This window comes from Epinephelus fuscoguttatus, linkage group LG4 (assembly GCF_011397635.1).
Source record: "Epinephelus fuscoguttatus linkage group LG4, E.fuscoguttatus.final_Chr_v1".
NCBI classification, from domain to species: domain Eukaryota; kingdom Metazoa; phylum Chordata; class Actinopteri; order Perciformes; family Serranidae; genus Epinephelus; species Epinephelus fuscoguttatus.
Window position 1 is genome coordinate 29,360,803 of NC_064755.1, and position 15,093 is coordinate 29,375,895.

Below are 15,093 nucleotides of genomic sequence, written 5' to 3' on the forward strand. Positions count from 1 at the left end.
CCCCAGGGCCGCTACAATATGCTATCTACAGAGATAACACTGGCGATCTGAACCGGTCAGTGGCGAAAAAAAGCACTTTTATACGGGACGCATTTGCCCCCATTACCGTTTTAGCTTGTTTCGCGGCTCAATACTGAACCAATTTTAGAACAAGTGGTACCCATGAATCATACGAACACATATACATGGGGAAATGGAGCCCAGGTTGAAAAATACCAAAGTTGTCATTTAAATGTTTCACATTGTGTTTTATCGTTGCATATTCCTCATATGCGCAGATAACATAATTTCTTGGATCTCATAGGTGACCAGTTGTTTGTTCTTTGCTTCCTACTAAAGGTGCGATGTGTCTTTTCTTTCTTTGATCCTCGGTTGTGTAATTACTTTAAAGAGCCGTGTGTAGGATTTAGTGGCATCTAGTGGTGAGGTTGCAGATTGCAACCAGCTGAAACTTTTGCATGGCAAGCGTGTGGGAAAACTATGGTAATCAACACAAAAACATGACTGGCCCTGTCCACAGCCAGTGTTTGGCGTGTCCGTTCAATATGGCAGACTCTGTGGAGGAGGACCCGCTCCTTAAGGGTCATTCTAAGGTAATGAATACATGATTCTTAGTTTCAGGTTATTATAAACTATTGAGAACATAGCTGTGAATATTATACCAATTCTGCCAATAGAGGGCCCTAAATCCTGCATAGTGGACCTTTAAAGTCTTATTTGAAACTTGGTACTATGGATTTGTTTGAAAACCTAAGAAATACATTTAGGGGGAAAAAAAAAAAAGATAAATAAATAAATAAAAAGAAAGTCTAGTCTTAAATGCAAACCATATGCGAATTTGTCTAGAATTTTTTCTTTTACACTCTGCAAGAAACTACAGTAGGGGTTAAAGAAAACAACACATTTAGGGGAAAAAAAACCATAAGAGCATCCTGATATGTACAAAGTTCAGCCAAAATAACTAACAAACAGCCCCTTAAAGGTGACAATAACTTGATAACGCAGTATCTCCCTCAGCCTGAGCACGGGGACTCTCATCTGTTAAGTTATAAATAGTTGCTCTTAAAATAGTCCTATAAGTCTAAAATGTTGGCCACTTCAGAGCAAGTCTTTCCCAGAAATAATAGGAGCATTTCCATTTATTCAGTCACCTGTTGCCAAAAACACAAAAACGTAGCGAACATGTGGTCTGTGAACAGTGTTGTGAGGAGGGAAAGAATTATTACAGACCCCAGTAAGCCCTTGAAACGTTACCTCTCGTATTCCTTCACTCATCAGCAGCACTGAGCAGCTTGAAGCTGTAGCTCGCTCTGATGTTTTTTTTTTTAAGTTGGAAAAGAGTCCCATGTTACCCAGAATGCATAGCAAACAAGTCCCCTTTAAAGGGTAGCCAAGAACGAGACAGCTTTTTGCAACTGTTGAACTCAACATGTCTATCTGACTTACTATTTGTTAGATCTACGCCAGGCTCAATGTGTGCCGTTGAAAAAGCAACCCCAGAGGGAGCTGAATAAAATTCAAGATGGAAAGAACACCTACGGAGAGACGAGTGAAACGCTCCAACACAACAGTGTGAGGGAGGTGAGGAGAAACATGGCAAAGAATCTCTGCCTGTAAGCAGCCAGGACAAATGATGGAGGGCAACCAGGAAAGAGTGAATGAGTAACACCTGCGAAGCCTGACTGGGGAACCTCAGTCCAGATATGTCCGCCCCCCAGCCTAATAGTGCACTTCGCTCTCACTATTTTACTGTTACATTCCAGTGACTTCACACACCTAAACAGTGGGTCTGTGTCTCCCAGGTGAGAGGAGAGCTGGAGAGGCAGAGCAATAAACCTTGTTCAGTGCTGAGAGCATGCAGCAGTGAGCTAACACAGGCTCTCCAGCACATCTTTAACTCAGTCCTTCACCTGAGGATGGTGCTCTTTGCCAGAAAGAGAATGCCCTAATGTCCTCAACATCTGCAGGACAGTGCAAGTGATGTGGTGCATTACAGAAAATCATGTGGCTGCATAGTATGCTCCATACTCATAATTAGCACATTAGGCCAGCAATAACATAAGCAAAATACCGTGTTCATTACTGATTATTCTCTTTATCATTTTTGTGAGTAAGTATTATCTATTTAGTCTATAGAATGTCAGAATTAGGGAAAATGCCCATCAAAATGTTCCCATGATGACAACTCCAAATTGTGTTTAGCCCTATATACAAAGACAGTTAATTTACAAGGCTACCTTGCAGTAACCTAGTAAGCAGTAACCAGTGAGTAGCCTACATATCTGAACAACACAAGCAGAGAAAATGAAGACCTGGAACCTGTGAAAGACTGGCTTTTTTCTCAGATTCTGTGACCCAAATACAAATTTCAGCTACAGTATGTGGTCACAGTATATGTTTTCATAGAATCACATACTATATCATGGTAGCTATATAGTATACAGATATATACCAGCAGGGTAAGGGTACATGGCATGTACATTGTCAATTTGTTTATTTGCAAAGAAGTCTGAAATATTGTTTCTCAGTAGCTTTAGTTACCCAATCTATAATTCTCTTCAGGGCACCTTTGCTGCAGTTTAACTTCTTCCAGCGTGAAGTAACTGGAAGTTTGATTGTTGATAACTAAGACAGGCAGCTGTTGTCTGTTTTATATCCTTGTAATTTCAATATCTTTGTGTTTGGAATGTTTGGTCAGACTAAATAAAGCCGTTTAAAGACGTCACTTTGGGCTCTGGTGAATTGTGACACACTACTCAATTCAATATTCTGATGTTTATTTAAGAAATATGCTATATTAACAGAAAAACAATGGACTGATAAATATCCCTGATAGCATCCTCTTTGCAGCTGTCATAATCCAGTGTGTGGCTATGTTAAAAACATCTGCAGTGGCAATGTAGCTGAAATGTGTGCTGTGACACGTGTTGGTCACACACAGAGCAGCTGAACACCTAGCAAGCCACAACAAACCAAAGTAGAGCTTGAACATGTATTGCCCTTACTTACATCCCTCAGGTGACCAGAGACATGACTCCAACTGAATATCTATGTTGCTCCGTTTCCACTGAATGTGAATATTTAAGCTGTTGTTCGCGAACACGTCAGCCTGAAGCACTTTTACCTGCGGACAGGTGACGGCTCCACAAGCCTGTCTACAGGATACAGCATCCATCTTGTTTTGATGTTTTTCTGCCCCCTAGTGGCCAAAGATGCACCGCTTTAGATTAATATAGGAGCTTGTTTAATTTTACTTACTTACTTTACCTTTATTTAAGCAGGAAATTTAATTGAGATTGAAAATCTCTTTTACAAGAGAGACCTGACCAAGGTAGCAGCCAGTCCAATTACATTAACATGCAGCAAATACAACATATAGTACAAAAATCGACAATATCTACACTTGATAGGTGCAATAATGTAAGTCTTGCCACTCAGCCTGTCTATTTAATATTTTATCTTGCTTTTATTTTTTACTGCTTACAATCAATGACTCAGGTGCAATATCACTATTGTTAAACTGTGCATTATTTATACTTCCACTGGTCAATAATGTAAAACCAGCCATACAGTCTGTCTCTTTATTATATTCTGCTTCTTTTTGATGCTTTCTTATTATATTATTTTGAGATTTTATACTGTTTGCTTGTTGTTCTGTTCTTTGTTTTTGTACAGTTTACTTACTTTATGTTAAATTTTATATTTTGCTTTGTTTGTTTTTTTTCTACTGATGCTTTCTGTTTGCACCTTCCCTTTGCTGCTGTAATGATGCAAATTTCCCCACTGTGGGACGAATAAAGGATTATCTTATCTTATCTTATCTTATCTTATCTTATCTTACCTTATTTTTATCTTAATAAAACAACAACAACTATTCAAACATGGTGGCCTCTCTCACATTCCTAATGATGCCCTTAAACCCATCAGTGTATATAAGTGAATCTAATTTTAGATCTTTTGTAGATTGTTCCATGTCCATGGTGCATTGTAGGAAAATCAAGTTTTCCCCAGATCTGTTAAAACCCAGGGTACATTAAAAAGCAACCATTCGGAGGAGCGTAGCTGGTAACCAATATTGGTTTATAGTACCAGTGCTGTTGTCTGCGAGTGGTCATTAACATCCAACTCACTAAATCATAAAGAATGCAGTGATGAGTAAGGGACTTTGCATTTGTAATAAAACATAGAGGTGTACAATGAATCAAGGCTATGTAAAATGGAGGAAGTTGCATGCATATACAATATGTCAGCGTAATCAATCACATTGCTGGCTGCACAGCAAGTAAGACTGTTCTGTGGGGTTGAGCCAGAATTAGTTTTGCACTTTCAGCTACATAAAAATAAAGACTTCATTTAAAGCAAATTTACCATTTTGCCTCCAGACTGTTTCTGAGCTGAGAGCATTGCAGCAGTCAGTCACATCTGCTGACAAATAAATAAATAAATAAATATAGGCTGCATTATGAAATTAAATGGCGCTGGTGTTGTGCCAGTGTTGTGCACAAACTGATTGTTGCAGACCACAGGAACCTGTATTTACTTCTCCACCTTAGTGTTTTTCTCTCTTGTCAAATGTATTTGTAGCTTAAATTATTTCACAAAACACAAATGTCCCCAATAAAATGAACAAAGCTGGAGCTGGAGCTCTGTCACATATGTTTTTTTGCTGCTGTTGTTTGTTTAGGGTCGTAATTGACACATTAGTGTTCATATTCAAGAAATAGGCAGGTTTGTACCTACGACAAACAATCTGGGATGTGTACCTGAAGTCATATTTGTTGGCTCTAAGCCATAGTGAAAGTGTCTTTTGTGCAGCCAGTCCTTGTTAAGACAAACAGGGGGTATATTTTCTACTTAGCATTCTGCTACCGCACCACATGTTCTGGCATATCTGCACAGGATGAACTTGACCTTATTCATTTTTCCAGTATGTTGTTCACACTTCTCATGGATTTTTCTTGCAGGAAGAAAAAAAAATCAATGCACTAATGCATTTGAGGTGAAATTGAGCCCATTATCACAATAACACCGAGAGCCGTATGTGGACCCTACACACACTTCATTATGCTTCGGCTCATCGATAAATGAGGCATCCATCTTTTGTGTTTCAATACCTTACATCTCAAAAAAGTGAAGGAAAGATGAATGCTTTGTTGTTGATTTATTAGAAGAGACTAATGGCCAAGGCCGCAGAGAACTGTCTATTCTGACTATTCTGATAAATAACTTGGTTGTGCAGTTTAACTAGAAAATTGATTTTATCATGGGGTCAGATGCAAGGAAAAAACATCTTTAAGCTGTTCTTTAAAAACTCTTAACAATTCATTCATCTCTCCTATCAAACTTTAACTTTTAATAACAAATAAAAAGCTGGAAAAACCTCCATACATTGTATATGTTTCCATCATGCAAGGATGCATTTTCATTACTCATAAGCATTAATTGCAGAATTACACGCATGTTTAATTTAATTTAGGAATATGATCTGTAATTGTGCAACCACTTTAAGAAAGCAAAAGACAAGGACGGTCATTTAGAATGCCATTTATGTCATTGACTTTTCAAGAATCTAATACAAATGCATACACATACATTTCACCACCTAAAACCACATTATAACCACTACTGCAATAAACATCACCATACAAATAGAAAAAGAATCAGAGGTTGGCTTTCAAGCTTGGGAGAGGGTCATGAAGAGCCACGAGCTCACATGCTCACAAACTAGTCCATACACATTCAAAAAAGAGCGTCCAGTATGTACACACACACACACACACACACACACACACACACACACACACGCACACACACACACACACACACACGCACAGACACACAGAGCTTGTATAATACAGCATTAAAGAAGAGTGGCTGTAGAAAAGGCGAATGGAGAAAGGGAGTGTGTTACAGTATACAGTATGAGCAGGAAAAGGGAAACAGCCAAAGTGTACATAAAACACATTGTTTTTACAGTTAAGCCAACTTTACTTAATATAAATATTCTTCATCCAAAAGTCAGTGCAGTGCCTTCTGCTCAGGCTTCACCTGGTCCTCATGCCTGGCCCACGTTACACCCAGTCTGTGCTAGACCTGGTCCAAAAAAAATTACTGTTTCCACTTTACACACAAATCTTTTTACATCAGTTTTGTCTCTGATCTCCCACTTTCTCTATGGTTTACATATGAGTGTGTGTGTGTTTGTGTGTGAATGTGTTGGTTTTTTTTGCTACCCAGTACCTCAAAAGTCCAGCTGTGAAGTACAAGAGTTTAAGAGTTGGTTTTTCTACCAATTAGCCAATAGAAAAAAGAGATCAACAAATTTACAAGTGTCCATTTTTGTTCTTTTCTCCTGAATTCCCTTTTTTAAAAAAAGAAGTTCACAGATGGAGCAGCTCTACTGGATTCCCCTGAAGAGACACATCGCAAAGACCATGGCGAAGAGCTGAAGGAAAAATAAAAAGGAAATGATCAGAACACGGGAAGAAGACATAGATTATTTTTAACAACATTATGACATGCATGTGATACTTGAACAGCAGCATATCATTCCAACTCCGGATTGCTATCATTTTTACAGTTGGTTATATACATTTCCCTCTTTACACAACAGCAGTCAGTGTGGATTAAAGCAGATACATTGTTGATGTTTTGCAACAAAATGCATTGAATGACCACATTTTTTAGATTTCATTAATTGTTATCTCACTCAAACTCAACCATCACATTTACAGTCGACCAGTACTAATTACGACTCATTACTGTAAATTAGACTGCAACATCTACACTGACAAAACATGGACGAATAAAAAACATTAACCACTAACTTGGCTATACAATATTGTATCTATATCTGTAGCTATCCAGCCCAGTGGCCAGAAGAAAGATTTGGCATTGTATGTTTCTGCAAACCACAAATACATTCGATTTGTACGTTTCATACGTATCATATTATTAACGTTTCTAGTGATGTAGTATGTGAGCTGACTTTGTCATTGGGAGGTGGAGGGGATAATGGATGGCGTAATTCCTTGGCGAGATGCCTGCCAAGCTGCAGACCACTGATCGAGACCAACAAACAACAATACCAGATGATTTTTTAGCGAGATGGGTGTTTCCACCGGGGATAGTGCCACAAAAAGCAGGTGTTCTTATTATTCAAATACCTTACTATTGGTTTTCCAGGATGATTTAACAGTCATTACAATACGATCAGATCAGAGTTTCCTTCCTGAAGAGTGCCAAGAAAAGTGATTGTTTTTCCCGAAACATCGCTGCATTTCCTGCTGTGATAGTACCACGAAAAGTGATTGTTTTTTTACAGATACATCACTGCGTTTCCAGTTTGGATTGTGCCACTAAAACTGGGTATTTTCTTTTTTTAAAGGATGATCTTTTACTGACCATGACCAAGTGATTTATGTGCCTAAACATAACCAAACATTAACCACAGCACTGTTGAAACATAAAGAAACGTATCTGCTAAACAATAACTTACAAATCTAATATACCTTTGGTTTACAAAAATGAACAATGCCAACATATATTCTAGCTGTTAGATTTTGTTGTCCTTCACATGTATGTATAGTGATGAATATAGGCTACAGTATACTGTTTTGTATGACATCACTGGCATTACTTTGCATATTGAGACATACTGCAATATTTCTCATTAGTTTCTGTAACACATACACATGCATGCACACGTGTAGCACAATTCATTTTATTATCTTGGTTTATGAACAATTAGAAACAATTTTTTAAATAAATGAATAAAGCTACTTTAAATGGAAAGCAATACATGTTGTAATGCTGTTTTTTTCAGTCATTGTGTTATTAGTGACACTGTGTTCATTTAGGGAGAAAAAATTCAGTGTTCTGTACAGTAGTAAAAGTGAGCTTAGCACAGAGAAACATGCTGATAACCAACTGTAAAGTCAAATTTATGTTCCTGTAGCATCAAGTCTCACCACTAGATGGAGATCTTGCCATACAAAGAGCTTTCAAATAACACCGCACACATTGAGGCAAACATCCTCAGCTCAATGTAGAATCACTCATTTCTGAAATAAATATTCACATCACTGGAGAGACAAAGAAAATGCTGCATTTGTGACGATTAAACTGAAATGAAAATCCTTCATACCTCAATGGTCAGCACCACAATGGCCAGCGCTCCAGCCACGTAGATGTACAGTTCAAAGTAGTCAACTACTGCGGAGTAACAGCCCTGCGGACACACAAAGACGTTGACGCTCAGCAGAGAATCAATAGGCTATAAACTTGCAGAATTACCAAGACAATTAAAGTAACATCACAGCTTTAATCGAGTGAGGCTCCGAACAAAAGGCTGGTTGAATGAGTGGGAAGCAGGGCCTCCAGCCTCACTGCCTTTTAATGAGGGCTCTTTGTGTGAATGAACAGAGAGACACACACATTGTGGGCATCTCGCATTGTTCTAGTGGTTTGAAAAAAACAACAGGTGGAGAGTGTGGTAAAAACCTCTTCCTATCAGCTTTCACTGTAATTACATTTCACTCCAAGGCTTTCTTTACACACATGGAAGCAGGGATGTGGGTGTGTGTGTAACTGTGAAGCACAGCTAATTTTCACATATACACTCATTATCCTCTATTTTTGCACACATGCATGCTCCACAAAGATTTAACCACTATATACACCAACACACACACACACACATGCTCAGATTCATACATACACTGGTGTCTCCACACTACAGCACATAGTAGGATGGCCTCCCATGACACCCAAAAGCACTAATCAGCCATGGAGGAGTAAGCGAGTCCCTGGATGTCACCCCTCAACTGTCTCCAGCTCTAATTAAGCCTGGAGGTGGTTTGGAAGGAAGGAGAAGGAGAGAGGGCAAGGGAGAGAGAGGGTGTCTTGGTGGATGTCAGAAGTTACCTTGTTATTGCGGAACATCATATTGCCTGTTAAGCACTGATGGCTGATATAGGCCAACTCCGCGGTCTGACTGGCACGCTGGCAGCAGGCTTGTGGCACCACCTCTTGGTTCATCATCCTGAACAGGCTGTCCTTAAAATCCTCTGGGCTGTTCACCCCACAGCAGTCAAACTGGTGGGAGGAGAGGAAAGAATAGGGGAAGAAGCCCTTATTTCTGAGTGCCTGTTTGTGCACTGGCCTGTGGTCCGCTGTGTGCATGCACCAATCCAGCATGAATATTGACCTAAATGTCTAGGATTTTATCTATAAAATATAGCCCCCTGACGCCAGGCTGCAAACCCTTCCTGTTTCCACAGACTGTTGGTGAAAGCAATGAGTTGGTAAAAGCTACAGTGTGTAAGCTCTTTGCCATGTGTGCTGTGGCCTTACTGTAGTCATGATGGCATTCCATGTGGAGGTAAAGACATCAGTGTTGTTGTAGCCCTGATAATGTCTCTTCAACTCCTTGGTGAAGTACTCTCTGGTCAGCTAGAAACAACAGAGCACAGGTTAGTGTCACCACAGGGATTATACCGGTTTCCTTCACTGGACACAAGGGCTGGGTATCATTTTATGGGAAACTGCACTGATGAGGTGAATACTGAGGCGAGAGTTGGGTAGTTTTCTGGTGTACGAGCTCAAACCGGTTTGATATTATGACACATTCTGGCCAATTAAAGAGTAGTCTAAATCAGCAACCTGTGCCGACGGTGTTGCGTTGCTAAATCCAGCTTAGTGTCAACAAGCAATATGACAATGTGATTAATAAAACAGTATGTTTATAAACGGACTAATTGAGCCACTAATGTCCGACAGGCTGTGTGCAATTCAGTTTCAAGCCAAGCACCAGCAACATGAAGGAGATCAGTAGAGATGGGAGGGGCAGAGCAGCACAGGACGTGTTTGTTTACTAAAAATGTATGTGTTTTTTGGGTAACGAGATGAGACATGGCAGAGTTAGTGTCTCAAGAAAACTGAAACTGCATCTGTATGGCAATATTTTGAATTTAAAGCCAATGAAAGAGGCATCATAAATAACTGCGACTGACACAGTGATGTCGTTGTAAGCTGAATTTTTGTCCCTGTTTCCTTTTATTCCTGTTGCTTGCTTTGAAAGCACCGCAATGGATGTGGAATGGCTGATGCATGAAGTTAAGATGAGGAATTATTTACATGACACCTCCTTATTTTTCTACAAAAACCTAAATACGAAAAAGGCTGGCTGGAAGTAGTCTGCTAGGTATCTGAAAATTTCTGGTAAGCTAAATGACCATCGCTAATAACAAGCTAGGCTACTTGCTGTTAGCTATATAAGATGTCATTTCCTGTTCATATCACGACATAAACGTGTGTTTTCTGTTTAAAAAAGTAACATTACAAATGTAGGAAGATAGCAAGTCGGCTACTCACCCACCTTTTTTTTTGGCTTTTTGCCTTTATTAGATTTAGATTAGATTTATTAGGACAGTCTAAATGTGAAGGGGTGAGGAAGAGGAGGGATGACATGCAGCAAGGGGCTGCAGGCTGGAATTGAACCCTGGACGCTGTGGCAAGGACATTGCCTTTATATATGGGATACCTGCTCTATCCACCACGCCACTGGGTCCTCATCCCTACCCCCATCACCCACCTTTTAAGTGGGTAAGTCTCCAGTCTGATCTGGAGCGAAAAGATGATATTTACATGTCACAGAAGTGCATATTTAAAGACTTGAGAAATGTGTCTGAAACCAGCTCAAGAAAAGTGATGTCGCTTCAGGTTTCAAAGGTTTAACAGATGCAGTGATTACAGAGAGGTCCTATGATATGTGATGGGTTAAACAGATATCTTATGCTGTTGGGATGTGGAGTCATTTTGTTCCACTCAGGAGCTGAGTTAAGATGACCACCAGGTATAATTTGGTATTCCAGTTTGATCTGGTGTTTGGCTAAATATCAAAGTGGTTTGAACATTTTTACACTGGCCCAACCCTGATAGAGGTAACTTACATGCTCCCGGAATATGAAGGCCAGGATGGCAGCAGCCAGCTCTGCTAAGAAGATGAGGAGGATGAGCATGAAGAACTGTAGTAAGACAAAAGAAAGAGGGCAAAGAGAAAGAGAGAGTAAGACAAGGTCGATGAGTGGCAGAAAATGTGCATGTCAGTCAGTAAAAATCACATTCTGGCTGTGCCCGCTTCACTCAGCATTAACTATGCATGAGGCTTGCAGCACGAAGGCAAATAGAAGGGCATTTTGCTCTTTTGGCTTTCTGTTTCAAGCATGACAGTCCAAAAAACTGACAGACAGAATAATCAACATATATGCACACAAACAAGATCAGTGACACAACTACATTTTGAATTTGTCAGCCGACTCACAAAGAGGAGCAGACACTTGTTTTCACGGATGGCTCCACAGCAGCCTAGGAAGCCCAGAAGGAAGAGCATGCCTCCCATGCCCAGGATGATGTAGACACCAGTGAACAGCAAGGGGTTGGCTGCTACAATTTCCCTGAACCCTGTGGGGTCCACCAGTACCCACACTCCCACTCCCAGGAGGAAAGAGCCCCCCAGCTGATGGAGAAAAGAAAGACACGAGTTAGACAAAACAGAAACTGGCTGCATTTTAAAAATTAATGGGAACTCAGTGTAATCCCCAGTGGCACACGCAACATTCAACAAGATGTCATATAATGGAAAATAAATTTGTGCTTTTTTTTTTTCAGGAAAAAATGCTGGTAATGCAAATCTTTGAAAGGCTGGGGTTAAGAGTTGAGGGTAGATAAATGGCTGGATATCTACAGTGCTATAAAGCCTCAGTGGGGGGGTGGGTGGAGATGTCTCCCCTGCTTCAACTACTCCCCCCAACCTGCTATAGAAATGCACGGCTCTGCTGCCTCCATCCTCTCCCATCCTCCCTTTCACTAAAACCCTATCTGCAGCCACCGTGGGGTGACTCATGTGATTAAGAAAAGAAGGTATGGAGGTAGGGGGTGGAAGAGATCTGAGCCTCACACACACAACTACAATCCCCTTCTTCCTGTCACAGGAAGGAGAGACCTGAGCTTCAGCAAATGAACGTCACTTCACGTCGGAGGCAGAGGTTATGGTGTGATGAGCGGAGGTAGCTATTTTGAAAGCTCATTGGAGGAGTCAATTTTCATTGTTATGCTGATGACACTGAGTTATATTTATCTGTAGCACCAGATGACACTGATGCTCTCAGCCCCTTGATAACCTGCCTCTCCATCATTGTGCAGTAGATGAGTAATAATTTCCCTCAATTAAATGAAATTTAAACAGAAATTCTTTAAATGTACAGACAGAAGTTATATTAAGCAAACTTGGAAATCTGGCTCTACAGAATAAGACTGAATTATAAAACCTGGGTGTTGTTTTTCACTACAAGCTCAACTTTAAATTACATATCAACAAGAAATAGACCCTACCTCTCTTTGGAAGATGCTAAAAAGCTGACCCATGCCTTTGTATTTGCTTACCTAGACTACTGTAAAAAACATTCATAGTCTAACATTATTACACTGGCAACCTGTAAAAAAATGATTTTACTTGTTTTTAAGGCCCTAAGTGGTTTTGCACATTCGCATTTGTCTGCCTGCATATCCGAGCATGTTCCAAACCGCTCCCTCAGAGCCCTGACACACCAAGCCAACAGTCAGCTGTCGGTCAATGTCAGGCTGTCGGTGAGCAGTGAGCGTGCGTCTTCCTCGTGTTTGCCCTTGTCAGCTTTTTTTCCCGACCAATTCAGAATATTGAATCAGCGTCACACCCAGCGGAGCCTGTCAGTGAGTGAAATCACTCTGATTGGCGGCGAACCACAAGGAAATCAAAATTCCAGCGCACACCAAGGTACTCCGGTTGACACTTATTTTAGCTTGCAATTAAAAAAAGGAGCCCATTCTGATTTGTAGTTCAGCTCAGTGCATTAAAAGAGAAACTGAAGTGAGGAGACCAAACAAACAACTAAAGAGGGCATGAGATCGAAACAAATTTGTTATATCAGTGAAAAATCTTTTTTTTTTAGCGGTAGAGCTCTTTGCAGAAACAATTCGTAACTGTTTGTGTTATTGTTCGTTAGCGCAAAGTAAATATCATTCTTTCATTTTCGTTCAACATCAGGTTGTGTTGTTAATGTGTTAACTGGCTAACTAGCATCTTGAATGCATCCTATCGGTCTTCCGGTTTCCCTTTTTGAATGACAAATACAGACTTCCTCCACCTGCTACTATGGAGATTTATCTTCTCTCACGCAGGCACAGTACATGCAAGTTGGCCGTTGGCTGTAGTCTTTGTGGTGTGTTCAGGTGCAGCTTTTTGACCGAGACACCTGCGACATGAGGCAGCGCAATCAGTTGGGTCGTTTAGCGCTGGCTTGCTTAATGTACCAAGAGTACTGTGATGCAGCTTATTGTTGTTGAACACCAAAGGTTTGGAGCAAATAAGACAAGCAACCTGTGTTCATAGTTAGGAAACAGTTCAAATTTATTTTTATGATCTTGCTTTTAATAAATTCGACATCATTGTTAATATGTGAAATGTTTTTCTATATTTCTAATACTTGTCTTTATGATTTTTTTAATGTTAAAATTGTTTTTTAACATTATCATCTTCTTCTAATTACTAGTAGTATCCTTTTTTTAATCTCAAGATTTTATCTTATTTTTTTCAACACCCGTTTTGCTCCTGTATTTAAATATTTGTGTTGATTTTTTTCTCTTTTTAAGCACTATGAGATGCATTATATGTTATGAAAGGAGCTATATCGTCCAAGGTTATCATTATAGTCATTACTAAAAAAAAAAGGTTGTGTTCCGTGAATGTGAAATGCATTAGGGAGAAACAAAGGACGTCAGTAAAAACAGTGGTTGTTATTGAGTGATTCTAACAGCCAAGTTCATTCTTTGGTCTGTTGGTTGCATTATTACCCCGGCCTTGAACAACCGCCTTTGAGTGGAGTCTCTAAACGGTTTGGTTGTGCTTAATAAAGCAGGAAAAGAGACAAACCTTCTTACTCAGACCCTCCCCCCCTTCGCAGGCTCAGACTAACAGGATTACTCTTGATTGTCTGATCAAGACTGATAAACTCAGGTGCCAGTCACATACTCTTCGTGGCACACCGTGCCTCAGATGTGTGTCACCACACTAAAATCTAATCAAAAGAGAATTTGATAGAATCAAGATTGCCTCCGTCTAATGAAATGCAAATGTGGCTCCATTAGTCAGTCGGGCAGGGGGCAGCCAGAAGCCCATCTCAAATCATTAGATTGACGCTAACTTCACAGATAGCCAGATTAAGTGTCTTTGAGAAAGAGATGAAAAATACTTACAAAGATAAGGAAATTGAAGACAAACATGAGGTACTTGATGCAGCTGAGACAGTCCCCCTCCATGGTCGTCCCCCGAGCTGAAGCCTCTCCCTGCCCCTGGAAGAAAACAACATAAACATGAAAACGTGCCACTTAATGAATCCTGCCAAATGCTCACAGTATTCCCGTTCTCCTGAGCTCTGGATATGCATTCAGATGAAACTGCCAAGAAAATAATACTCTGCAAAAAAGAAACCTGCTCACATTTTTAATGAGTTCTGCCACTCAAACATACAACACACACACACACACGCAGGCCTGTCAGTTCATTTGGTCCAATTTCAGCTGAAAATCCTTGTATTATCCCCTCAGGCGCACCGTACCAGCTATAGTCTCTCAGCAATCCCTAAGTAACTACAAGTTTGGGCTACAAATGTCAACCCAACCTGACACATCTCATCTCACCACACACCGTGACAACTTATGTAATTTTAAAAAGCGCTTTCACAGTCACAAGGCCTGATTCCCTATCAGCACTTCCTGTCTCTGGACAGATGGGGTCTCTGGGTTTAGTGTGACACGGGGGGGCTGTCTATCTCAGAGCATTTTAAGGATATGAGCCCTGACTGGGCTCCATGCGCATTAACCGACAACGCATGGCCTTTACCATGGAGCTTCTTTTACTTAATGTAATGAGAGGCAGGAGCCCTGTGCTCTCCTCTATCTGACATAAACACACTTTACCTGATGAGGGCCCGTCCTGGAGGCACTCCTGGTTAATGAAGAATGCCTCCCCTGCATTAAAAGACAACATGGGTGCCT

General features: G+C 40.3%; 1 protein-coding gene across 1 annotated transcript in view; it reads right to left on the reverse strand.

The window, feature by feature from the left end:
• Positions 1–5,766: 5,766 nt before the first annotated feature.
• Positions 5,767–15,093, reverse strand: part of tspan18b (tetraspanin 18b) — a 41,358-nt gene continuing 32,031 nt past the window's right edge. The window contains exons 3-9 of the mRNA XM_049573838.1: positions 14,293–14,388; positions 11,324–11,518; positions 10,953–11,027; positions 9,355–9,453; positions 8,926–9,096; positions 8,147–8,230; positions 5,767–6,445 (exon numbers count right to left, since the gene is read on the reverse strand). Coding sequence (XP_049429795.1) covers positions 6,398–6,445; positions 8,147–8,230; positions 8,926–9,096; positions 9,355–9,453; positions 10,953–11,027; positions 11,324–11,518; positions 14,293–14,388 — 768 coding nt within the window. The 3' untranslated portion in view covers positions 5,767–6,397. The remainder of the gene's footprint in view (positions 6,446–8,146; positions 8,231–8,925; positions 9,097–9,354; positions 9,454–10,952; positions 11,028–11,323; positions 11,519–14,292; positions 14,389–15,093) is intronic.